The 24,991-nt window shown below is 40.5% G+C and overlaps 2 protein-coding genes across 13 annotated transcripts in view; one reads left to right on the top strand and one right to left on the bottom strand.

Annotated features, from left to right (window-relative positions):
- The window catches only part of C5HXorf58 (chromosome 5 CXorf58 homolog), an 83,711-nt gene extending 69,360 nt beyond the window's left edge, over nucleotides 1–14,351 (top strand). For 2 of the 3 annotated variants that reach the window (XM_034433180.3, XM_087871343.1), the window contains one exon: nucleotides 9,771–11,763. In XM_034433180.3, coding sequence (XP_034289071.1) covers nucleotides 9,771–9,914 — 144 coding nt within the window. In that variant the 3' untranslated portion in view covers nucleotides 9,915–11,763. Of the gene's footprint in view, nucleotides 1–9,770; nucleotides 11,764–14,197 lie in introns of those variants that run through there. The other variant, XM_034433179.3, reaches the window with a different exon arrangement.
- Nucleotides 14,352–16,189: 1,838 nt separating this feature from the next.
- Nucleotides 16,190–24,991, bottom strand: part of KLHL15 (kelch like family member 15) — a 90,051-nt gene continuing 81,249 nt past the window's right edge. For all 10 annotated transcript variants that reach the window (XM_087871341.1, XM_034433171.3, XM_034433169.3 and 7 more), the window contains one exon: nucleotides 16,190–17,966. In XM_087871341.1, the coding sequence (XP_087727467.1) occupies nucleotides 16,857–17,966 (1,110 nt within the window). In that variant the 3' untranslated portion in view covers nucleotides 16,190–16,856. The remainder of the gene's footprint in view (nucleotides 17,967–24,991) is intronic.

Raw genomic sequence — 24,991 nt, 5'->3', positions numbered from 1 at the left:
CTTCTATCTTCTTCTCCTCCGCGATTTCTTCCTTACTGTTTCGTTTATGTGAGGTTTCTTCTTCTAGGTTAATTGCCTCGATTTCCTCTTTACTGCTCTGTTCTTCTTCCGCCCCTCTTAGCTGGTCAAGGAAATCTTGTGCTGAACTCAGACTATCTATTTTTATTTTCCTCCCCTGCCAGGTGATTAGCATCCCTTCTGGCAGGAGTCATCTGAATAGTATGTTCCTTTTATTCAGTTGCATAGCTAGGAATCTGTGGTCCTTTCTTACCTCCCTCATTCTTCTTGGCACCTGCTTTAATCACCTCTTTTCCTCTGTACGTAATTTGCCCCTCTCGCCATGTTATACAAGATGTTTTTCACTTTCTTTCTCGCAAACCTCATGTGGACTTCCCTAGGGAGCCTGTTTCTCCTCGCATAGTTTGTTTGTACCCTATAAACATCGTCCAATTCTCTGATAATTTCTTGTTCTGTTGGAGCACTTCCGCTATCAGTTCAGCCATTTTTTCTCCCAGATCTTCCTCTTTGTCTTCTATGACATTTTGGAACCATAAGTAAAATGATGCCCTGTCCATTTCCAGTTGGATTAATGAATCTTCTAATTCCTTGTTCTGCATCGTCAATGTCTGGTCTACCGTATCTAGTTTTTTCTCATTCTGTTCAATTCTTTGCTCCGCCTTCTGGATCCTTTGTTCATTATTAAATATTGAGACTTGAATTTCATTCATCTTTTGGTCCAGTGCATGTATATCTGTTTTTAATTCAGAATAGTTATTTAACATTTTCTTCTGCATAGCCATCATAGTTTCTTGTATTAACGTCAATGATGATTGAACGGTTTGCAGTGATGGTGTTGTAGATTTTTCTGTTTTGGGTAGGCCTTCCGTTGATTTCTGCATAGCTGGGAAGGTCATGGTTATAGTGGGATTGGAGGGTGTTTTTTTTCCAGTTTTCAAGATCGTTGATGACATGCTTGTCATTTCTCTCAGAATTATTTTTTGATCTCTAATTATTCTCTCAATGTTTCTCCAAATTATCATTCACTGTTGTCACCTTTTTTGTTCAATAATTCCGTTGTTTTAGGGTACTAATATTTTTCTTAGTTTTCAAGTGTGGGAAAGGTCTAGTATTCCCTCAATTTCAGTCTAACAGTCTATGACACTTCCAGTCGGAGTCTTAAATAAGTAGCACTTAAATTGCAATATTGGTAATGTCAATTAATTGATTATAGTTAATTACTTATTTATACTTAATTAATTTAACAGCTAATAAATGATTAGTTAATAAGAATTGATTATACTTATAAGAGGTTTATTCAGATCCCCTGAGCACAGACAATAGCTATCGTTTCCTAATATCCTAAATCACTCTACTTCCTAGAATATACGAATGTCATCTATCCCTTAATTTCCTATGTCTTGCTTAATTTTTAAAATTAATTTCAAATACAAAATGATATATGACTATAAATGGAATAGGTTACTATAAATAAGTTCTACCGGTATAAGTAAATACAGTTGAGTGCTTAAAAGATTAAATATAGTTATATATATATATATGATAGAATATACAAAAATAACTTATAAATATTATAATTATAACTATTATAAGTAGAAAAAGATCAGAGTTTGATGGATATAAATATTTACAATATTTGTTAAAATTAGTAATAATATATAGAAGGACAAATTACTACAGAAAAGCGTATCGGGAAAGGAGCAGATATCAAGCCCCTTAGTTTCCTTTTTTTTTTCTTCTGAAACAGTGTATTGTTCTTTACTGCTCAGCCTCCCAATTTCTCCGAGCCTTTCTTCTTCCCAAATTCAGAGATCTGAATCTGAGCTCTATGGTGGATCTCAGTACTAAATTGTCTCTGAGCCAGTCTTTCTAGTTATTGCTCTGTCCAGTCACTGTGATGGCTGCGCTTCCTGTTCTTCTCTGTAGTCGGGTATAGTCAAATCTCCCACTTGCCTCGTTTTCCGCTAGATCAGTGCTGTAGATAACAAAAAAGAAGAGTTTTTCTGGATTCTTTTTTCTTCTTGCTTGCTTGACCCGCCAAACCTCTTTTTTGTGCAGTGGGTCTCACGCCAGTCTTTCCATTCACCGCGCCGGCTTGTCGAGCTCCATCATCTTTAGATCTTCTTCTTTGATCTCAATCGCCGCTCTTTTCCTCGCTGAGCCCTTATCGCCCGACTACGCCGGCCCCTTCTCCGATATCCCCTTTGGTTTAGGCAGGAAAGGTATGTTCCAATTTCTGCACTGCAGCCTCCGAATCTCCTAGCTCCTGTCTCGTTGCTGGCTGCTACAGCTTCAGGTCGGTCATTAAAGGCTGACTCACTCGTGTTAGATTGACAGAGCCGCCCGGTCTTGCGAGAGGTGTTTGCGGTTCGCTTTCTCGCTCACCCGGCTCCCTCTATTGTCCGCGGGGCTCTCCAGGTCCTGCGCCCCCGAAGGATCCCCAAAACGCGGTGACAGATGGTGCTGAGGAGTAGCGATCACTCACTCGGCACCATGTCACTGTAGCTCACCAACTGGAAGTTCCAATTATCACTGACCCATTCTTAGATTGCTTCTTCACTTCTATTCTAAATTACCATCTTTAATAAACTGAACTGTCAGCCTGCTCCCAGCTTTGGCTGGTGGAGCCAGCTTTTCCAGCATGAAAGGCTTCTAGCCTGATCCCGCTGAAGGCTGTGTCTCAAAAAACAGCAAGCCAGATGACGGATCGTTCCTGGCAGGGCAGCGAGCAGAACAACTTATTGCCACTGACCCTTGGGCTGCGCTGGACTCGACGATTGGTGCTAAATTATTTCCGGCTATTGCGAGTGGCTTGTTGATGGCCGAGGGAGCGCCGGCCAGCAGGAGCGGCCGGGATTGTCAGAGCATGCATCCAGCACCGGGTGGCTGCCCAGATAGTCCAACCTAAGCCTTCGGGCTCAAAAGGCACCAGAGTCCCTGCCCGGTTTCCAAGCAAGCTCAGAAAGGAGCGCGAAGCTTTTAGCCAAGCTAGATCACAGCAGGCCATTTCAGGTGAGCTGCTTGAGTTTAAAATGGCTGAGGAAGCCATGGCTGCCGCCAATAGAGCGGGGACCGATGCAGGCGGCCTGGATCTGGCTCTTTTGACCCTTGGGGAGGCAGATTTAGCGGGATCCTTTGGAGAGAGGCCTGTGGGCAAGAGAACCATGGCAAAGCCTCCCAAACACCACAGAGCCTCCAAAAAAGTCTCTAAGGACTCGGAATTAGATGCAGTGAGGAGGCAGAAGGCTATCGATCAGAAATCGAAAAAGCCTTTAAAAGGGCAGAATGTCAGAGGGAATTACCTCATACAGCCCTAGATAGGGAAGCCAGTTCCCACCTTTTTACCTTGCAGCCGTTAGAGCCGCTGGAGGATTTTGACAGCTGGCCTGAATTGCAATGGTCGTCAGATGGCGCCAGTGAGCAACTGGGAGCTAGTTTGCCTAGCAACAAGGAGCCTTTGCTAATCTTAGCCTCTCAGGCTTCTCAGAGAAGTTCTGCCTGGCAACAGCCTGTCAGACACAAACCAGCAAGCATAGAGGCTACCTTCACACCAATGGCTGCTGGAATCAGAGCAGAGCAGGTGCCTGCAAGCATGGGGGGACATAATTTCGGAGGCCATAAAAAAAGACATAGCAGCTGGCCTGCAGCAGGGCCAAAGAGCTGTTTCCCTGCATTCTGGTTGCCCCTTGCTGCCTGCATTTCCCCCAGGGGGCAATGATGCAGGAGATTTTCCTGCAGTGCAGGGGTTCTATTCCCCCAGTCCTTCTCATCGTTCTTCAGTGTCTGGAGATGAGACAAGCAGAGATCTGGACTTATCTGAGGATGAGGGGTTACTAGTGGAGCAGCCAGCATTGTTTGGTCTATTCAGGCCTGCTGTATTCAAGTCCTTGCTTTTCAAAGCAAGAAAATCCACCAACATGACGCTCACCCCATCCTCTTTGGATCCTGTTCCTCTGATTCTACAGGCTTTTTATTTTCCGAGCCAATCAACTAGGCGGAAGTGGTGCCCTCCCCCGATCTATTTCTAGACATAGTAAAGCGCCAGTTGACTGCACCAGCAACTGGGCCTAACCTGGTTCCCTGGACAAGGGGCTGTATAACATAGGGCCTGAATTATCACAGGCACTGTTGTTGCCTTCAGTAGATGCTCCTGTAGCCGCACTGGCTGTGCAGGCCATGATTCCTGAGGCCCCAAAGGAAGCTCTCAGACCTGATGATAGGAGGTCAGAGCAAGCCTTGAGAAAGACACACCAGGTGGCTGCCTGGACCGTTAAGGCTGCCTCATCAGCCTCTTTCTTTAACTGAGCCTCCCTCATACGGCTCAAGCACCTACAGGATAAGATCCCGATGGGAGATTCCAGGGCCCACCAGGACTTGAACAAGTTACAGGCGGCTCTGGAGTTCTCCGCTGATGTGACGCTGAACACTGCAAGGTTTGCATCAAAGGCCATCGTCTCCAATGTGACATCAAGGTGACTCCTGTGGCCCCGCCAGTGGCAAGCGGATGCCAAGCACAAGTGGAGATTGGCCTTCGCTCCATTCTCTGGATAGTAGATTTTTGGAGACTCTCTGGATCCGCTGCTGGTGGAAGCATGCGATAAACATAAGGTCCTTCCATCTTTTTCATAGTGGGCAGATTCCCGTCCGCCACCTTACTTCCGCCACCAGGCCTTCCCAGGGTCAGAAGGCAGATTGGGGCTATCTTGACCACAATGCCCTTTCCAGCAGAAGCAGGAACAACAGCCAGATAGGGCGGGGAGGTATAGGCCATTCCCCCACAAACAGCCCTTTTGAAGGGGAGGAAGCCGTCCTTTCAGATGCCAAAGATAATTCCAGCAAGGGTTCTCCCATTGGGGGACACCTGGCATTGTTTGTCAGGAGGGCATTACTACAGATGCATGGGTCCTGGAGACGGTCCAGTCAGGCCTCTCCTTAGATTTCCTCTCCACACCCCTGAGGTTTTTCATTAGCTGCTCTGTTTCAGGGAACAGCATCAAGCGTCTCATGGAAACTGCTATCCAACATCTTTTGGATATCCAAGCAATCCAACCGGTTCTGGAGACCCAACGTAGGAGACCCATCCTCTTTGTAATTCCAAAAGCTTTGGGGGGTACAGGGCAATTCTGGACCTCAAAAGACTGAACTGCTGCATTGTGTACAAGCGGTTCAAGATGCATTCACTTCAGTCCATTTTGGACAGTGTCAGGGAAGGTGACTTCCTCACTTCAATTGATCTCACAGAGGCTTATCTTCATGTCCCCATTTCTCACAACCATAGACAGTATCACTGTTTCTGTTACAAGGCCCGGCATTATCAGTATAGGGCCTTGCCCTTTGGCCTGTCGTCAGCGCCCAGGGCATTCACCAAATTGCTAGCTGCCTTGGTGGCACACCACCGGGCTGTTCCTGTGTGTGTCCAGTGCTATCTGGATGATATCCTGATTCAGTCTCCCTCCGAATCCTAGGTGCATAGGGATCTAGGAGTCACCATCCAGGTACTTCAGGAGCATGGGTTTTCAGTTAATATCAGCAAGAGTCACTTGACACCGACTAACTGGTTGCTGCATTTGGGGGCTGAGATAGACAACATGGAGTGCAGGGTGTTTCTCTCTCAGGAGTGACAGGCGAGTATAAAGGAACTGATGTGCCGGATCTGGAGGGACCAGAATGTACCCATCAATGCTTTTGCAACTCCTGGGGAAGATGGTGTCCTGCATTTCAATTGTGCCTTGGGCACGCCAGGACACTCCAATGGTTCCTTCTCCTCTATCAAAGGCAGGCAGGAATAATTTACCATCCAAGTTTAGACTTACACAGGACATAGTCCGTTCCCTAATATGGTGGGATTGCAAGGCAATTACTAGAGGCTGCCTTTTCAAGGAACCGGAGTCACTAATGGTGATGACAGATGCCAGTCTCTTTGGCTAGGGAGCACATCTCCCAGGGCCAGAGGTCATAGGCAGACCTGGCCCACAATATAAACTGGCTGGAACTCAGGCCAGTCCATCTGGCTCTACAACAGTTCAGGACATCGTGGCTGAGTTGGACAGATAATGTAGACACTAAGGCACATATTGACAGACAAGGGGGTACCCAATCCAAGGCCCTTATGAAAGAAGCTAAAAGACTCTGTCTTTGGGCAGAGAAACTCCATTTGTCCCTGAGGGCAGAACACATTGCAGGGGCCACCAATGTGCAGGCAGATTGGCTCAGCAGGGCCACAATTGATCATGCAGAGTGGCGTCTGCATCCAAATTTATTTCAGGAGCTGACAGAGAGCTATGGACAACCAGCCATGGATCTCTTCACCACTCCAGACAACGCCCAGCTGATGAGGTTTTTTGCGAGATTTGAGGTTCCGGGTGCAGAAGAGGTTGATGCACTTCGCAGCGCTTGGCCGCAGGAGTTCCTATATGCCTTTCCACCTCTTTCCCTCATCCTGAGGGTAATAAAAATTCTGACAGAATGGGCGGAGGTCTTGCTCCTGGCTCTGCACTGGCCATGGCGACCATGATTTGCTGACTTAGTCGCCCTCTCGGTGGCCAGCCCTTGGAGGATACCACCGGACAGTCTCCCTCAGCCAGGGGGCATTGGTCCACCCAGACCCACAATGGCTCCAGTTGACCGCTTGGTGCTTGAGCGGAGGTCTCTGAGCCATGACAATTATTCCTCCAAGGTAATAGACACCATTCAGGCCTTCAGGCGGCCTTCCACAAACAGACTTTATGATGTCACCTGGAAGGCTTTTTGCTCCTGGTGCTCCAGGTTGCGCTTGGACCCGACTTTGGTGTCTGTCCCCCAGATACTGGATTTTCTTCAGGCTTGACATTGGTCTCTCGCGCAACACAATCTGACGTCAGGTGGCTGCCTTGTCATCAGTCCTTACTTGCAGGGGGTTGGAGTCCCTGGCTTAGCCATCCGCAGGTTCATCAGGGGTGCAACCAACCTACAGCCTCCAGTGGTTCACCGATACCCTACTTGGGACCTCACTAAGGTACTGCTGGCGCTGACCGAGGCCCCATTCAAACCACTGAAAGAGGCCACATTGTGTTTCCTGACCTGCAAGGTGGCATTCCTGGTGGCCATCACATCAGCCAGGTGGATATCAGAGTTGGCAGTGCTTTCCGTCAGACCAGACCTCTGTGTTTTCCACCCTAACAGAGTGGTTTTATGTTCTTTCATTCTGAAAGTAAATACGTGGTTCCACAGGGCCCAGGAACTTATCCTACCAGATTTCTGTACCAATCCAGTGCATTCACTGGAACGGAAGTGGCACACGCTAGATGGGCACTCCAGATTTATATTAAACGAACTTCCTCCTTTCAGAAGACGGAGTCACTTTTTGTGTCATTTCAGCCTGCCATCTTAGGGACTAAGGTCACTCCATCGACCATGGGCCGCTGGATTAGGATGTGTATCGCCAAATCATACGAGATACAGCCCCTTCCATTGCCCAAGAGTATAACGGCACACTCCACAAGGACTGCGGCCACAAGTGTGGCATGGGCAATGCAGGCCTCTCTGGAAGAGGTTTGCCGTGCAGCTACTTGGTCCTTACCATCCCCTTTTATCAAGCACTATAAACTGGACAGCTATGCATCTGATGAGGTGGCCTTTGGTAGGCAGGTCCTCCAGAGAGTCCATGCAGATGGGGGAACCTCGGACCAGGCTGCAGCCCACCCTAAGGACACGACCCTTTGTTATGTCCCATTCCTGGATGCTGCCTCAACTACAATGGAGAAGGAGCATTGGTCCTACCTGATATGATCCTTCTCGTTGAGTGGAAGCCGCATCCAGCCCCACCCTAAAGTAGGGATGGCCCTCGGTCCGCATTGGATCGCATCGGAGTTGACCATGTCGAGTCTGTCCCTTCATCTTTGCCAAAAGCTGGGGACCATTGGCAGAAGGCTGTCTAGTGACTAGTGGGTACAAGAGCCTTGATAGTGCAGTGGTTAGAGTGCAGTACTCAGGCTACTTCTGCTGACTGCCGGCTGCCTGCAATTTGGCGGTTTCAATCTCACTAGGCTCAAGGTTGACTCAGCCTTCCATGGGTAAAATGAGGACCCAAATTGTTAGGGATGCTGACTCTTTTAACTGCTTAGAGAGGGCTGTAAAGCACTGTGAAGCGGTATTTAAGTCTAAGTGCTATTGCTATTGCTATCTAGCATTTTGAAAGCTTACCAGCTATTTCAAGAGAATGTAACAAGGTACAAAGGAAATGTTTGTGTTGTATTCGTTCCCCTCTAGTCTCTACCTAGGACACTCCCCAAATCAAAAGTCCTTTTCCTGAAAAAGTAACCATAATTTCAAACAAATATTTTCAGCTGGGGCAATGTTTTTTTTTTTTCCTAAGGAGGTTTATGGGACCCATTTGGTCCAAAGACATTTTGGAAATAATAACAATGTAGGACATTAACAATGTTCTATGCAGCATTTCTTTTTATGTTATAAATTAAAATGATTTTAAATATAATTTTTCAGATTCCAAGTCAAATGTATCCCAAGATATATCACATGTATGGAGAACATTATGTACTTCATAATAGCTGTCTGCATCCTATATTAGGATTAGTAAGGATGGCCTGACTAAATAGAATAAACAAAATAATCAAATGGAAAGATTAGAGGTTGAAAGATGGCATTATTATGCATGTTTAAATAATATTGTAATTGGCATTAGAATGGTACATTGAAATACTGAATAACTAAATAATGAAGGATTATATCTTAATGCAAATGAGTATTAATTTTAGTAATATATAAGCCTAACCAATGTAATAAATATTGATATCAGTATTGTTATTTGTATCAAAATGAATGATACCCAGATGCCACACTGTTCATGTATTGATCTTGATGTATATATAAAAATAAAATAAAATAAACATTTAAAAAAAAGAACATTGCTCACAGCTCCATTTTAAGCTAACTATTGCCTATCTTTCCTTCTGATCATGTGAACCACCTATAGCATAACAGCTATAACACAAGGGGCGAGCAGACGTATGTGCACAAACATACATGCAACCTGTTTTGTTACATAAAGATACTTTTATGATCACTGCTGGCTAAAGGAGTTAGAAGACCATACAGTACTGTGCCTGTTTACAGTACAGTTTTCATTTACTAAAAAAACCCCACTCCAATCTAATACTTTGTTTGGATATTAGAATCTAATTCCAGAGCTGCAGTGGGCATATTAATTTTATGTCCAAGAATACTGTTTATCCAAGGATAGGTTGCTCAAAGAATGCTTAATTCTGAGAAGAAATGTGCTTAGTTTTGGTTGAAATATTGAAAAATTACAATTACATTCTAAATCTCAAGATCAGGGATGTCAAACTCAAGACCCACGGGCTGGATCCTGCCCACGGGTTGCTTAGATCTGGCCTGTGGGCCCACCCTGAAAACAGCGAAGGACCAGCCCACGGTGCCTCTGCCAGTGAAAACAGAGCCCAGGCGGGCTGCGTGTGGCCTCCCCGAGTTTTGTTTTCACTGGCAGAGGGCTGCAGGAGGCTGTCACAGCCAAAAACAGAGCCTCAATGAGTGACATTGAGCTGGCCACGCCCCCAACCCCCCTGAGGTCAAACGCAATCCTGATGCGACCCTCAATGAAATTGAGTTTGACCCCTGCTCAATATAGATAGCTGCATTTGTATTAAAAATCTCTGCAAAACAAGAATTTAGTTTAAAATGTATAACATTAGATTTCACTTTCAAATTATGTTTGCTGTTTTATATTTTGTTTTTAGGACTTAAGTAGTCCTTTGAGTGATCATTCAGCTGGAGATCCAGGGCCAGAAAATCAATTTTCTAATGAAGATTGGGAGCAAGAAGCAGTAATGCTTTATGATTGGGCCAGATCACTCCGAACTGAAGATATTTGGGAAGATTAATCAGAAATAAATGTATTTTTGTTCGAGTCTCCGCCATTTCTATCATATGGTTGCAGCAACAGTTGAAATTGTTTTTTCCCATATAGTTTTTTTTGCTCTTTTTGCAGACATAACCATAGCAGAAGATGAATATACACAATTCTCTGGCTTCAGAAAATTCCTAACAAAACAAGTTACTGTTGATAGAAAGATGTGATATTAAGTGAGAAGAATAAAGTGATGTAGCCAATATGCATATGTTACAAGTAATAACTTGAGACATCTAGATGGAAAATAATAGGAAGAGGTTGATAAGTACTAAAAGTAACTAAAGAGATGTTTCCCAGTATGCATTAATATAAAGGAAACACCTGAAATCATCAAGTGTTTCACAAGATTCACACAGCTGCTTCAAAAGTGGTTTCCAATTGTTTCTGTACACCTGCACAACCACCCTTCCATTCAGTCTACCAGGAAAACATTGAGTTTTCATACTTACCCATTTATTTACTTATCAAATTTGTATGACCCCCCATCACACCAAAGGCAAGGTTGACAATACACAACACCAGATAAATTTATCATGTGAGACATCTGTGAGCAGCTTGCAAAACAGCCACATCAATCTTGCAAAAGTTGCCTCTAATTTTATGCTTTGAAGAAAGGTTAATTCCTTCAATCAATAAAGGTGCTATAAAAATTTAGTAAATAAAGTAAATTGGCTTATACATTTTATGAAACAATTCTTTTAAATGCTTTACACAGTAATTTTAGCATTATCAATGGACAATAGGCAAAGCTAAGCATTTTTAAATATTGCTTTCAAAGAAAAAAGTATAGCTTCCTTACTTTTCCCATCAAAGTTATTAAGGCTCTAAAGTATTCAAATTTCATTACACTGTTAAAATTTACAACTGGTCCAAACTGTTCTATTTGCATTTCGGCTCAGCTGAGTACTTTCACAAGTAAGTCAATATATATGACTTTAAGAATGTGAAACAGACTTAATAATTGAAAAGGAACAAAAAATGGAAAAATTATAGTGAAAATTAAAAATATTTTATTTACATTCTTATTTATATACAATTTTTACACCTTGCTTAAAAACAGAACAGGGTATATATGCACATTTGAACATAATGCATTGACAGGATGAGTTGGAATAACATTTACAAAAAAGTAGAAAGAAAGAAATGTTTTTAAGATTAAAAGATTGCAGTTTCACAATTGCTTCAGGTAAATTATTAGAACTGCACAGTGCATATTTGAATAAAGTATTCCAATTTATTGTAGCACAATTCAAAGGTAACTCAAATTAACATGCAAACATTTTATTAGATATGTTGAAAAGCAGCATTAGATTATGCATAGCCATCCTGCAACAGCAACTTCTCCAACTATTGTTACTAACATATTCTCAAAATTTGGCATAGTATTTGAAATTCTATTTATAAAACTTACATATAAAATTTAATCCTAATTAAGATTTATTAATTTAATTCAGAATAACTGGTTCTTATTTTCATTCAAATGTATGTCACTGTCCCTTTTTTTCTTCTTCCAAAAGTTGAATAAATCTTGTAATGCTACAATACCATAAAATTGAGAGAAATCATTTTCTAGTTATGGAACTTTAAGCAAGTTTTGTTTTCAGGTATTGGACCTTATTTCCTTTTCTTGTTTATATTGACAGTAACAGAGATATTCTTGAATTATGTATAAATATACTTGCTTTAGAAATTGAATTTTATACTTTAATTCCATTTCTTCAGAATATCAGTAGTTTATGTGATAAGAAAATTCAGAATTTTCATTCAGCCACTTTATAATATTAATAAAAAAATGAGCAGTGATGAACTCTATGAAGTTAGCCTAGTGGTTGTTATGGTTTTACATGTGACTTTTCTTCTAGTACTAACTTAGTATAAGAAATGGACATACAAATCATGCTTTTGGTTTTTATTTGGCCTCTGATTTTTTTCATGTGGTATCCTTCTCTTTTAGTTGTATTACTTTTCTCCACTAAAATAGTATAGAAAATAGTATTCACAAGTACATGGACATGTCATAAAATAAAATGTAAGAATAGGCTTTCTAGAGTAATTTGTTTTAAAAAAATAATTTATAAAGCACATGTAAACATTCATTAATGCAAGACACTAGAGTTTTTGGAGAGCCATATATTCTTAAGAATAGTCTTTCTTCTTCTAACACTACCAAGTGTTTATACAGACTCCCAAGTGAAATAAACAGGCCTTAGTCTAGTGCCGTGACGGCGAACCTATGGTACGTGTGCCACAGGTGGCACACATAGCCATATCAGTGGGCACACGAGCTCAGCTCTAGCACGCATGGGTATGCCAGCCAGCTTATTTTCGGGCCTTCTGAGCCCACCAGAAATAGGGAAACAGGCCGTTTCCTGCCCCCGGAGGACCTCGGGGGGTGGTGGGAAAGGCCCGTTTTTTTCTCTCCCCAGGCTCCAGAGCCTTTCTAGGAGCTTGGGGAGGGTGAAAACGGCCTTCCCCACCCCCCTGGAGGCCCTCTGGACAACTTTCGGTGGGAGCAGAAGTTGGCAAACAGACCGTTTCCAGCCTCCGGTGGGCGTCCTGGGGGGTGGGGAAGGCCGTTTTTGCCCTCCCCAAACTCCTAGAAAGGCTCTGGAGCCTGGGGAGAGAGAAAAACGGGCCTACCGGGCCCACCGTGACATTGTGTGCCAGGAGTGGGGTGGGGGAGCGGGAGGGTTACACATGTGGGTCACATAGAATTATGGTGTGGGCACACGTGCGTGCGATCCCCCGCCTTCCACCCTCTCCCCCACTCCTGGCACACAATGGCAAAAAGGTTAGCCATCACTGGTCTAGTGCATTATGTCTAAATCCTCTAAAAATGTTCATGTTTCCTTCCTCTTCCATTTTGGCACTAAAGCTGGCATTTTAATTTAACAATGAGATGAAATGGTTTAAACTAAATAGTGAGCTTTTTAGGAGAGTGTAGAATCAATTTGGGAAGTGTCCAAAGTTCAGTGTAAGTTGAGTAGCTATATTTTAAATACATTTAAATTATAGTTGTGACAGACATGAATGGAGAAATACCAAAGAACTACAATTCTCAATACCAAAAGAATGAATAATTTGCTATACTTGCTACATTGTTACATTATTTTCTCTTGTAACCTTAAGTTACCTTCATATGCATAGGAATTTCAATAAAGTACAATTTAGAAGATTATCTAGATTATCGTGAACCACCGGAAGATACATAATAGGTTAGAAATCATCTGACATTTGTAAGCTGAAGAATATTTGCCTTTTAATCAAAAAAACAAAATCAACATTCACATTTAGATAAATTGTATTTTTATGCAACAGCAAGATTGAAAAACTTGAGGTTGACATCCTAAATAGGCTAACTTTAAGTATCGGTTCAGTAACTCATTTAAGCTAACTTTCCATTAAGTATTACAATGGATGAGAAATTAAATAAAAAGCACAAGCACCATAGTTCCATTACATTTAATGTGCCTTTTCAGATAACTTACTATAATTGAGAAAGCAGAGCTGCAGTGGTTAGAATGCAGTACTGCAGGCTACTTCTGCTGGCTGCCTGCAATTTGGCAGTTCAAATCTCTACCAGGCTCAACGTTGACTCAGCCTTCCATCCTTCTGAGGTCGGTAAAATGAGGACCCACATTGTTGGGGGCAATATGCTGACTCTGTAAACCGCTTAAGGATGGCTGTAAAGCACTGTGAAGTGGTATATAAGTCTAAGTACTATTGCTATATCTATTAATATATTTCATAATTTTACTATTGTCTCAGTGGTAAATTATTTTTTAAAACTCTTCTTCTATATGATACCCAGGATGATTTAGGTATTGATCAGGCCACATAGCATATAAACTTGGCTACGGAGGATTCTGTTTTAAAAGCATTTCTAGAGTAAAAATGCCTTTATCAACTCTGCATGGATAGACACATATTGATACATTTTATTAAAAAAACATTTTATATATTAGTAATGAAGACCCGTGGCCTTAGAAACTCTGAAATATAACTGCAAAGGGACTGTCAAATTCTTCCAAAGGTGCTTTTTTTTTTTCAAGAGGCAACTGGACAAGTCTTGAAAAAAAGCACCTTTGGGACAACCATGACCTGGAAAACCGAGAATCAAATTAACTTTACAAGAGGTTAGAGCTATCAGTATTCAAATATTACTTAAAAGCCAGGCAGGTAAGCCATTGCTTAAGCCTAACACAATGATTTCCCCCAAGTTAGATGTAAACAAAAACTCTCATTCTCTTACAGCCAGAAGTCTTTGGTCTCATAACAATCATAATGAAGCAGCAACAGTAAGTGTCTAAGCTTCTCTGCTATTCTCTGTTAATATAATAATTAACATTATACAAAAGTGGCTCTTTAGCATACTTGGAAAAAAATTCACTTTCATTTTTATCTGATCTTATCCTGCTATTACAAACACTTCTAGAATTATTTAATTTTAGTCTAAAGAATAGACTAAAAAAATAGAAGTAAATTTTATGGTGAGCAAAAATTCAAGTTACTGAAAAACTCTATACTTATTTTGAGAGACTTAGATTATGTTCCTCTGGCAACATAAGTTTTTAAAATGGGATGTGAGAAGTTATACATCACATTTTGAAGCATGCTGTGGATTAAGCTCATTTACAATTTCCCCCTCTTTATATACTATATTCCATATACTAATATAAAAATGAATAGGTCTATAGCAAAATAGGAGAAATAATGGATGAATGTGTATATATAAACATTAGTATGCTGCTTTTATTTTATGAATAAAAAATCAGAATTTTTTTATTCATTCAGGAACTATTGGCGGTATATACCAACTGATATACCTTCAAAACTGAATCCAAGCAGGGTGGTTTATTTTAAAACAGAACAAAATTTTTGTGCTACATTTTCCCTAGCACATAAATTCTGTTATTATGTTACTAGTTACAGAATTAAGCTTTGGTTGCATCTTAATAAGGTTAGTAACTGTCCAATGTCTACATTAAAAGTAGTAAACGTAAGAGGATCACTTTTGGTTTAACATGCATTTGAATTTGTGCTGGTACGATGCTTTTTTCAGAAACATATGCAATTTATGAACATTTCATATTTGTCTGTGTGCAAGAAACTAATGAGAAAATTTGGCCTACCATTTTTAATAACATGACCTCAGTAAATATAGGATATTATTACAGGGGTAATTTATACTTGTTATCTTTGAGATAATTACTAAGTAATATTGCCCCATTAATTTATCTTTCAGAGAAAAAAGCTTGGAAAGAACACAATTATATAATATAATGATACTATATATCATTTGCTTCAGTCAAGTATGTTGCTGTTTAACACAGCAAAAATTGGGAACTTAGCACATGCATAATGTTAAACTCCAAGAATATAGCATGTTGTTATGTAGAGGTTCCCAAAATGCTAAAATAAAATTGTGCAGTTTATATCTTTATGGTTTACATGAGCATTGAATCTCATGAAACCATTTCAGCAGTCTGCCTAGAGTCAGCAAGTTTCAAATTGTCAGCTATTATTTTTCACATTTCCAAATTACTTTAAAGAGATAATGAAAGTTCAATGTCAATCCAAAATTCTATTCAGATTGAGGGATATCACACATTTTCAGACATGTGTCCACATATTTAGAGAGTGCTTTTAACATCATCTTATTGTCCAGAGGTGGGAACTCCAAATTTTGCCAACTACAACTGGCCTTGCTGACTGAGGTTGGGTGTTGTAGTTCAACAAAATTTCAAGGGATACAGGATCCCTCTGCTGCCAGCCATCCTATTCAGATAGCGAAGCCAGTAATATTTTCAAGTTTGCTGAAATAATGCTGAGTTAGTCAAATCTCTATTTTTAAATACAACAGCTTAATCAGAAAAACCATTTCCTTAATGGTTTTGCCAATAGCTGATAATATCTGGAGAAAATTATCTGCTCATAAAGAGCAGATTTTATGCTTATTATACACATTTATGTTAGGTATTTCAGGGCAAAGCACTAAGAAGATTTTGGGAAATCTTTCAAAAATACACTTTCTTCACTTTCTTCCTTATTTGCATTAAAAAGAGTTCAAATATTATTCCATCAGTCAGCATATACATTAATGAGAATGAAGCTTTCGATTATCCAATGAATGTATATATGAAAGGATACCATCAAAGCTAAAATTCTACAGATATGGCTGATATCTGTGCACTAGTAAAAATAGATTTTTAGCTGCACATAAAAATACGCATTTTATCTTGACCCTCCTTTATACATAAATTTTATTCACAAACAATTAAAACAAAGGCAGTCTAGAATTTTCATTAAAAAACTTAAATTACTTTTAGAAACTTATTTTTCAGCAAGACTAATAGGAACTATTGCATAACATTAAGAAAAATCATATAAAAATAGAAAACTATTTTAAATTGTGACCAATATCAAAAGATGATGTGTCAAATTTGTTCAGGGGGCATAAAAGTAAAAATACAAAGTGAAATAAAAGTGAAAAAACAAATAATGTACTTAAAACAAAAGGCCCATTGCACTGCTATATTAGAATAGAATCTGTTCTAGTAAGGGTGTCCAAATTTTCACCTGTTTAAAAAATACATTTGCTTTTAAACCACCTTTCAAAAACAGTATGTTCCAGTACTTTCTGAACACAAAGTTTTGTTTACAGAGATAATAGATGGTGTTACAAGACATAAAATGGAAGAACATCTTTTATTTTTCCTTCTCTCAAACTATATAATATGTAAAAAAATTTAATCATTATGAAACTGCAGTTATTCCTATATATAAACTTTGTAAATACATTCCTGTACACTTTTTTCTTTATTAAGATGTATATAACACAAGTCAATGATATTTGCTTTATTTCCCTCTACTTTACTCTGCTTTTCTCATGAATACTTTCTTCTTGAGTCTTTTAATTACAACGTCTAACATGTTCTAGCACATATTCGGGAAAATGTAGGCTACAAACTTGTAAACCATCAAGTTTGCAGGGCATTCTTGGATATTCATCTTCTTTCCATTTATTATCTTCAGGATCAAAAGTAAGAATTGAATCACTGTAGTGACCATTGTAACAAAGGCCTCCAAGAACCATTATCTGCTTGTCCAGAACAGCCACACCATGGCCACTTCTACCAATTGGCATAGAAGCCAAAATTGTCCATTGATCAGTATCTGGATCGTAAACCTCTGTAGAAGGGCAGCCTTGAGATTCAAACGAGGCTCTCAGGATTACACAGACACCTCCAAAAACATAAAGCTTGCCATTATAGGAAAGCATTTTGTGAAAACATCTTGCATAATTCATTTTGCATTTGTTTTCCCAACAATTAGTCACCACTTGAGTCCTTCTTGTTCGCTGCTCCACAGTTCCTTCTTTACTGGGATCAAATACACACACCTGCTTGGATGTAGAAGATGACGTTATTCCACCAGTGATGTACAATTTGCTGCCAAGAACAGTTCCTTCATGTCCGTATTTATTGACCGGATAAGGATCTACAAATTCCCACTTATCTTCTGTAATATCATATCGTTCGGTTGAATAAAATGTTTCATCTCTTGTTCTTCCAGCTACTGCATAGATATATCTTCCAATAACACCAACAGCAAATTCTGACCGTGGCACAGACATATCTGCCATTCGCAACCAAGAGTTTTGCCTTGGATCATATCGGAACACCTTGGAGGAAGCATGAAATTCACCATCTGGCCCCAACTCTTCCCCACCCAATAAGAACACAAAATTATTAACAATAGCAAGGCAATCTGGTCTCAAAGGTACTTGTGGGCCTTCTAACTCCCACCAGACCCTTGGCTTGTGCAGAAGGAGTATTTTGCTATTTACCATGCTGTGTCCTATCATTCCTCTAAATACTGCAGTCTGGGGTTTGGCAGAACGAATGCGATTTGATTTCATTTCCATCAAAGGCTGTTGATGCACACTATGGAAGTAATTCATAGCCTGCTCCACTTCATGCCGCAACTGCCTGGAATAACGATAAAATTCTGAAGTTTTCACCTAAGAATAGAGCAAAATACATATATTTATTTTCAAGATGTATCTACCCTCTGAAACTAGGCAGATTCTAGGTATTCTAGATACTAGTTTACAAAACTTACCAGATAACATGAAATTTAAGTCAATATAATTTAAATAGTAGTCCAATCTCAAATTAATGCTAAAAATAATGTTCAAGTTACCGAATATACACTTGCTAGTTATAATTATACCCCAGGACTTAAGAACAGTCATATTTTCACTTGCTTCTAGAAGTCCATTGAGTGTGAGGGCTCTCCTTGCATCAGAGTATTTCAAAGTAGGCAGATTTACAAAGAATACTTTGTATTGCTTAACGCATTGTAAGCCACCCTGAGTCTCTGGAGAAGGGCGGCATATAAATTACAGCCAAAAAAAACCCCAAAAAACCTCATGCTTCCCACCATAACACCTGCCCATTTGGGAAAAGGGCAACAACTGTTAGAGAGAGGTGGTCCTATGTAGGCCTAAAACCAGTGGTGAAATCTAAAATTTGTTACTACTGGTTCTGTGGGCGTGGCTTGGTGGGGGGATAATGTGACTGGGTGGGCGTGGCCAATTTTTTTTTTACTTTTAAAACCATTTTTTACATGTAAAACCATGTAAAAAATGCTTTCAAAAGGCTCTGACAATCCCAGCTGAGTTGCCTGATCGTCAGAGGGTTTTTTAAAAACCCTCTGACGATCAGGCAACTCAGCTGGGATTGTCAGAGTTGGGATCATCAGAGCCATTTAAAAGAAAAAAACTTTTTTTCTTTTAAATGGCTTTGACGATCCCAGCTGAGTTGCCTGATCGGCAGGCAACTCAGCTGGCATCGTCAGAGCTTGGATCGTCAGAGGCATTTAAAAGAAAAAAAGCCTCTAATGATCGCGTGGCTCAGCTGGGCATGGGTGCGGGGGCAGGGATTCTTGCTACCGGTTCTCCGAACTGCCCACCGCCATCGCTACCTACTCGCCCAAGTCGGTCCGAACCGGGAGCATTTCACCCCTGCCCAAAACTATATATGACTTTGTAGGTAGCATGAAAATATTATAGAAAAATTGTTCAGAAATAAATTGGCTAATTTCCCAAATTAAGGGAAACCAGGAAACAAATACTTCAAATACAATTTATTAGCTAAAATAAAAACCCAGAAGAGCTTTTAAGTAATCTTATCAACCAATATCACTTCTACTTTGCTGCTCTTCAACAAAATTACTCAGAATTGTACAATTCAGGTGGTTATAGGCCACACTGAACTTTTTTCTCATTTTCAGTATGACAGATCCCAACACTGATTTGGTTAGGAATCTTTTAAAGTAACATTTTTAGATTGACCTTCTTCATAATTAACTCCTTCTACTATTTATATCTTTAATATACAACACTTTCAGTAAATAAGAAAATCCCCTTTTCCATATTTTTATAATCTATTTGTCGAAAAATGTGCAACAGAAGAAACTAATTAAAATATCTAATCCTCTGAACATGCCTTTCAAATTCTAATTCAGAAGTTATCAGGCCCTAAACTAAAATACAAAAATTACCGTATCAGCTAAATGCAAACTTGTATTTTACTAGTTCACTTATGCAGTTCAACATAACATGGCATCACCAATAATGAATTCCCTAATACTAATACTGAATTTCCCAAAGCTCTATTTTTGATAGAATATTAATGTTTAGTCTAACATTGAGGCAAGTTCTCCAATTACATTATATTACATTAACAACAACATAGTTACTGATGAGGGCCCTGCAAAATTCAGGCAATCTTCATTCGATGACCACCTGGTCAGCGACCATCTGAAATTACAATGGTACTAAATGTGATTTACAACTGTTCCTCATAGTTGTGGTTGTCACAGCATCCCTTTTGTCATGTGATTATAGATGTCTTGCAATTACATTGCAGCATCCCATGGTTGCATGATAGCCATTTGTGACCTTCAGCCTCCATCAATGGGAAGCCAAATAACAATAAACATGACTGTGGGATGCTGTGACCACATGGAATTTACCTAACAATGGCAACTGGAACTACCACAACTGATGTTATAAGTCAGCAGGGTCATATGATGTCACACTTTATGACCATGTCACTTAGTGACAGAGTTGCCAGTCCCAATTACCATAGTTAAACAAGGACTACCTGTATTTTTAAATTTTTAAAATTAAATATTTCCCTATACAAAAAATAGGGGAAAGTCTCCATTTACTAGCAATTACATGAATGAGAATTATGCTCTCTCATTTTCAATCTACATGAATTGGTTTTTAATACAACACACCTTTCTTAGTGCAAGAGTACTTCTCTATCTCGTATCTTCTTATTTATCAACATATCGAGACCACCAACCTAGAAATGTATTTTAGTTGGTAAGGTTTTTTTTGTAAATTACATTAAATAAAAGATTTTGAAATAAACACCTTCTTCATATTTATGACTACTTAATTTCAAAAGGTATTGTTACAAGGAAAGCTTAGTTTTAACACATATTTCTAAACATCCATCTTTAAGATAGTCTCAAAAATAATGTGTTAAGTTTCATCCCTATTGGTCTTCACCATGAAAATGATTATTTACCAATTAATAAACTTTATTTCATAAATTATTTATATTAAACTTTGAATCATTATAATAAAGTGTTTAGTATACAACACACGTCTTGCTTGAACAGGCTACCTGTTATATTCATAAAACATGAACTCTGAACACAGAAGCAAATGAAAAATCAATTTATGTAATAAGTTTTTAAAACAGTTTTGTTTGGTCCACACCAAGTTCCTTTTTTTAACAGTGCCCATTTCATTAAAAGGCAACATTTCCTTCTTCTATATTTTGCCAATGAAGGTTTTGGAACTTTTAATTTGTCATTATTTGTTTAGTCCTTTATTATCATTCTAGGTCTGAATGTTACCAGCTATTAGCTTGAGCATTATCACCTTATTCCTCTTTTTTACCGCCCCACTCAAAACATGCATATGAAAATACTTTTTATTTAACAAATTAGAATAAAAGAGATGGTGCTAGAGCAAAGCATTTTGGGGGGAAAATGGGCATAGTCCCTGGACAAAAAGTTATTACAGGTAGTCCTTGCATAATTATGGTAATTGGGATCCACAATTCTATTGTTAAGTAATATAGTTCTTAAACAAAACTTCATGTATCCTTGATGGGGTTATCAACTCACTTCCACCACAGTCATTAAGCAAATCACATGCTTTAACTGAGACATCATGTGATTGAGACTTGCAATTTTACTGCCAAATTCTCTATTCTGTTTGTTAGAAGCCAAATGTGTATAGATGACAATCATGTGATTGTAGTACGCTGTGAGTTGTAAACTCTTGCTAGTGATGAAGTGCCTGAATCTCAATCATTTGATTGCAGGGATCCTGCAAAGGTTTAAGTGTAAGGACCAATCATAAAGTTAATTTTTCAGCACTGTCATAACTTTGAATGTTCACTAAAGAGGGCAATCACTAAGAGAGGACTAGTTGTACAAATGAGACAAAGTATACACTGCAGATAGGAGATGAAGGACAACAATATGGATACAAATGATTGCACTAGAAAATAAAATAAAACAGGATACAAAAGGATAAAACAGATATAAATACCGTATTTAAAGTGAATAGCAATTAGCAAATATCATATATGGAAAACTAATTTTCAGCCTTTAATCAATTCAAATATTTGTAACCAATGATACACAACAATCATATTTATTTTTAAATATTTATTTTTTTAAAAGTCAATAAGCATTATAGTTAAATGTTGGAAAATATACTTGTAATACTGTTGGTTACTTAGCTTGATCTCTTAGGATGTAATTATTTCATTTTTAGCTCAAAATACATAATCTAAGAGGAGTTGTGTGTGTGTTTTCTTAACATATAAACATATAAAAATACAGTAATAAAGACTCCCTTTGCTCTAAAATTAACTTTTAATGACTACGTCAATTAAGAACTCATACCTTTATCAAAAGATACATGGATTTTAATATGTTAAGTATTTTAACAGGCGCAATAATTTTATAGATATTAAGAGAAAACTGGGCAGTTGACGCATCTTTACACTATTATAGTTCACTATTATAGTTCACAGTACGCTGTTATAGTTCACAAAAAACTTCAATTTTACAAATTATATTTGTATATTAGTGGCAACTGAATAGCAAGTACAGCTTGTCCTCGACTTATGACCACAACTGAGCCCAAAATTTTCGAATGCTATGCAAGACAGTTGTTAAATGAATTTTGCTCCAGTTCACAATCTTTGTCACATTGTTAAGTTAATCACTGTAGTTGTTAAATTACTAATACTATTCTTAATTTGACTTCCCCAATGATTTTGCTTATCAGAAGGTTGCAAAAGGTGATTACATGACCCCGGGACAATGTAACCATCATAAATTTGAGTCAGTTGCCAAGCGTCTGAATTTTAATTGCATAACCATGGGGATGCTGCAACGATCATGTGAAAAATGGTCATGTCACTATTTTTAGTGCCGTCATAGCTTCAAATGATCACTAAAGGAACTATTGTAAATCAAGGATTATCTATATAGAATTTATATTTGATTACATGACATTTTAGAAGTTCTATGTATTAATTAAAACTGTAAAATAACTATGGATTGATAGAAGATATATTTAAGAAGAGTTTGCTTTAATAAAATCTTTTATAGGAATATGGAAGTTTACAGCTCTTTAGATATGCTGATTTATAAACTCCAGCAGCTCTTTCAACAGTTCAGGTATGCTAATACTTCTGAAGTCATAGGCCAGCAATATCTTAAAATGGGCGTTGGTCCTACCTGATACGCCCGTTCTCTCCCGCGGGAGGGAACGGCAGGCAGCGCTGGGTAGACTCCATCAATTGACCAATCAGGACCGGGTCTGCAATGACGTTAAGTCTCGCCCTTTCCTGCTGCTCTCCAGTTTATCGGCGAGGAATTCACTGCAGACTGGCGTATCTCCTGCTGAAAGTAAAGAAAGGTAAGTAGAACCCACCCCACCCCGACACCCGACGGCTCAGCCCCAATAGGGAGGGGGCTGCCTGCTGTTCCCTCCCGCGGGAGAGAACGGGTGTATCACGTAGGACCAACGCCCATTCTCCTCCCTGGTTGGGAACGGCAGGCAGCGCTGGGACATACCAAAGCTTGATGTCCAACGGGCGGGCAGTGCCAGGGCGAGCCGAAGATCAGGAAACATGAACCAGTTGCAGGACCCGTCTGCCGAACGCCGCATCAGCTGACGCGTAGACATCCAGATGGTAGTGTCTAATAAACGGTGTCGGGGTAGACCAAGTCGCTGCCTTGCAGACTTCCTCCAATGACGCTTGAGTCACCCATGCAGCGGAGGTAGCCGCACTCCTGGTGGAATGCACGGTCACTCGGCTGGGAATCGCAAGGGACTGCAACTCGTATGCGAAGGCAATCGTGGCACGGATCCAACGGCCCAGAGTCGGAGCAGAAACCTTGGTTCCCATCGTAGTAGGTTGAAACGAGACAAACAAGGCCTCGGTTTTACGGAAGGAAGCAGAACGGGAGATGTAGGCTCTGCGTACGTCGAGAGTGTGCCACACCTTTTCGAGGCGGTGAGACGGGTTAGGACAAAAATTGAGCAAGGAGATTTCCTGTGAACGATGGTACATAGAATTTATTTTGGGGAGAAATGTGGGGTCCAAATGGAGGAACCGACAAGGCGGCCATTTCGGAAATGCGACGGGCAGAGGTCACTGCCACCAAAAACGCCACCTTAAAGGAGAGAAATTTCAGAGTAGTCGCCCTGAGGGGCTCCAAAGGAGGTTGTGTGAGGGAGGACAAAACCTTTGAGAGGTCCCAAGTGGGGAAACGGTGGACAACCGGCGGCCTCAGGTTGGAGGCTCCCGCAGAAATTGGCGGATCAAGGGATCCTTAGTAACAGTTGCCAGAGAGTCACATGCGGAGACGGAAGCCAAGGCCGCGGCCTGTTGCTTCAGAGTAGAAGGAGCAAGGCCAGAGTCGAAGCCGTCTTGGAGAAAGCCGATGACGTGCGCCACTGAAGGCGAAGTAGGGTTGATCTGGCGAGTCAAGCACCAGGACGAGAAGGAGCGCCAGGTAGACTCATAAATATGAGCGGTGGACGGGCGCCATGCGGCCTGGTTGGTCCTAATAGCAGCAGGTGGAATGTTGGCCCTAGTCAAGAACTCCCGCTCAGTCTCCAGGTGGTTAGTTGCAGCCACTGGGGCTCGGGATGTACAAGAGCCCCCTGTAGTAGGCAAATTCGGTCGTCTGGTATCCGCCATGGACGGGCAGTGGACAGGGAGACCAGGTCCAAGAACCAGGGCCAGCGAGGCCAGTGCGGTGCTATGAGAACCAGTCCCAACTTCTCTTCCAGGAGCTTCCTGATGACCTTGGAGATGAGTGGCAGGGGAGGAAACGCATAAAGAAGAACACCCCTAGGCCAGGGTGACTGAAGTGCATCCACCGCTTCCACGCCTGGAGATGGAAATCTGGAAAGGAAACACAGAACCTGATGGTTGACGTGTGAAGCGAACAAGTCCACCGCAGGGGAGCCAAAGTGAGTAGACAGGTCCAGGAAGAGATCCGGATGAAGCTTCCATTCGGAATGGTCCACTAAATTGCGACTAAGAGAATCTGCCTGAATGTTAGACTTGCCAGAAATGTGAGACGCCCGTAGGGAGGCTAAATGAGACTCAGCCAAGGACCCTAGCTGTAGGGATTCGTGAAAAAGGGCCCGAGAGCGGGTGCCACCTTGCCTGTTAACATAGGCCTTAGCGGAGACGTCGGTTAACACGAGCACGTGCTGACCTTGGAGCAAATGTTGGAAATGGCATAAAGCGAGGAAAATCGCCCGCAGTTCTAGAAGGTTAATGGAACAGCCCTCCTCCTCCTTAGCCCAAAGTCCCTGAACCATATGGGAATCCAGGTGTGCACCCCAGCCGGTGAGGCTCGCATCGGTAGTAAGCACTAATCTATGGGGCTCTCTAAACAAGGTACCCTTGGAGATGGCTG

This window comes from Pantherophis guttatus, chromosome 5, assembly GCF_059756535.1.
Source record: "Pantherophis guttatus breed Tessera chromosome 5, ASM5975653v1, whole genome shotgun sequence".
Classification (NCBI taxonomy): domain Eukaryota; kingdom Metazoa; phylum Chordata; class Lepidosauria; order Squamata; family Colubridae; genus Pantherophis; species Pantherophis guttatus.
This window is presented reverse-complemented; position numbering and strand designations above follow the sequence as displayed.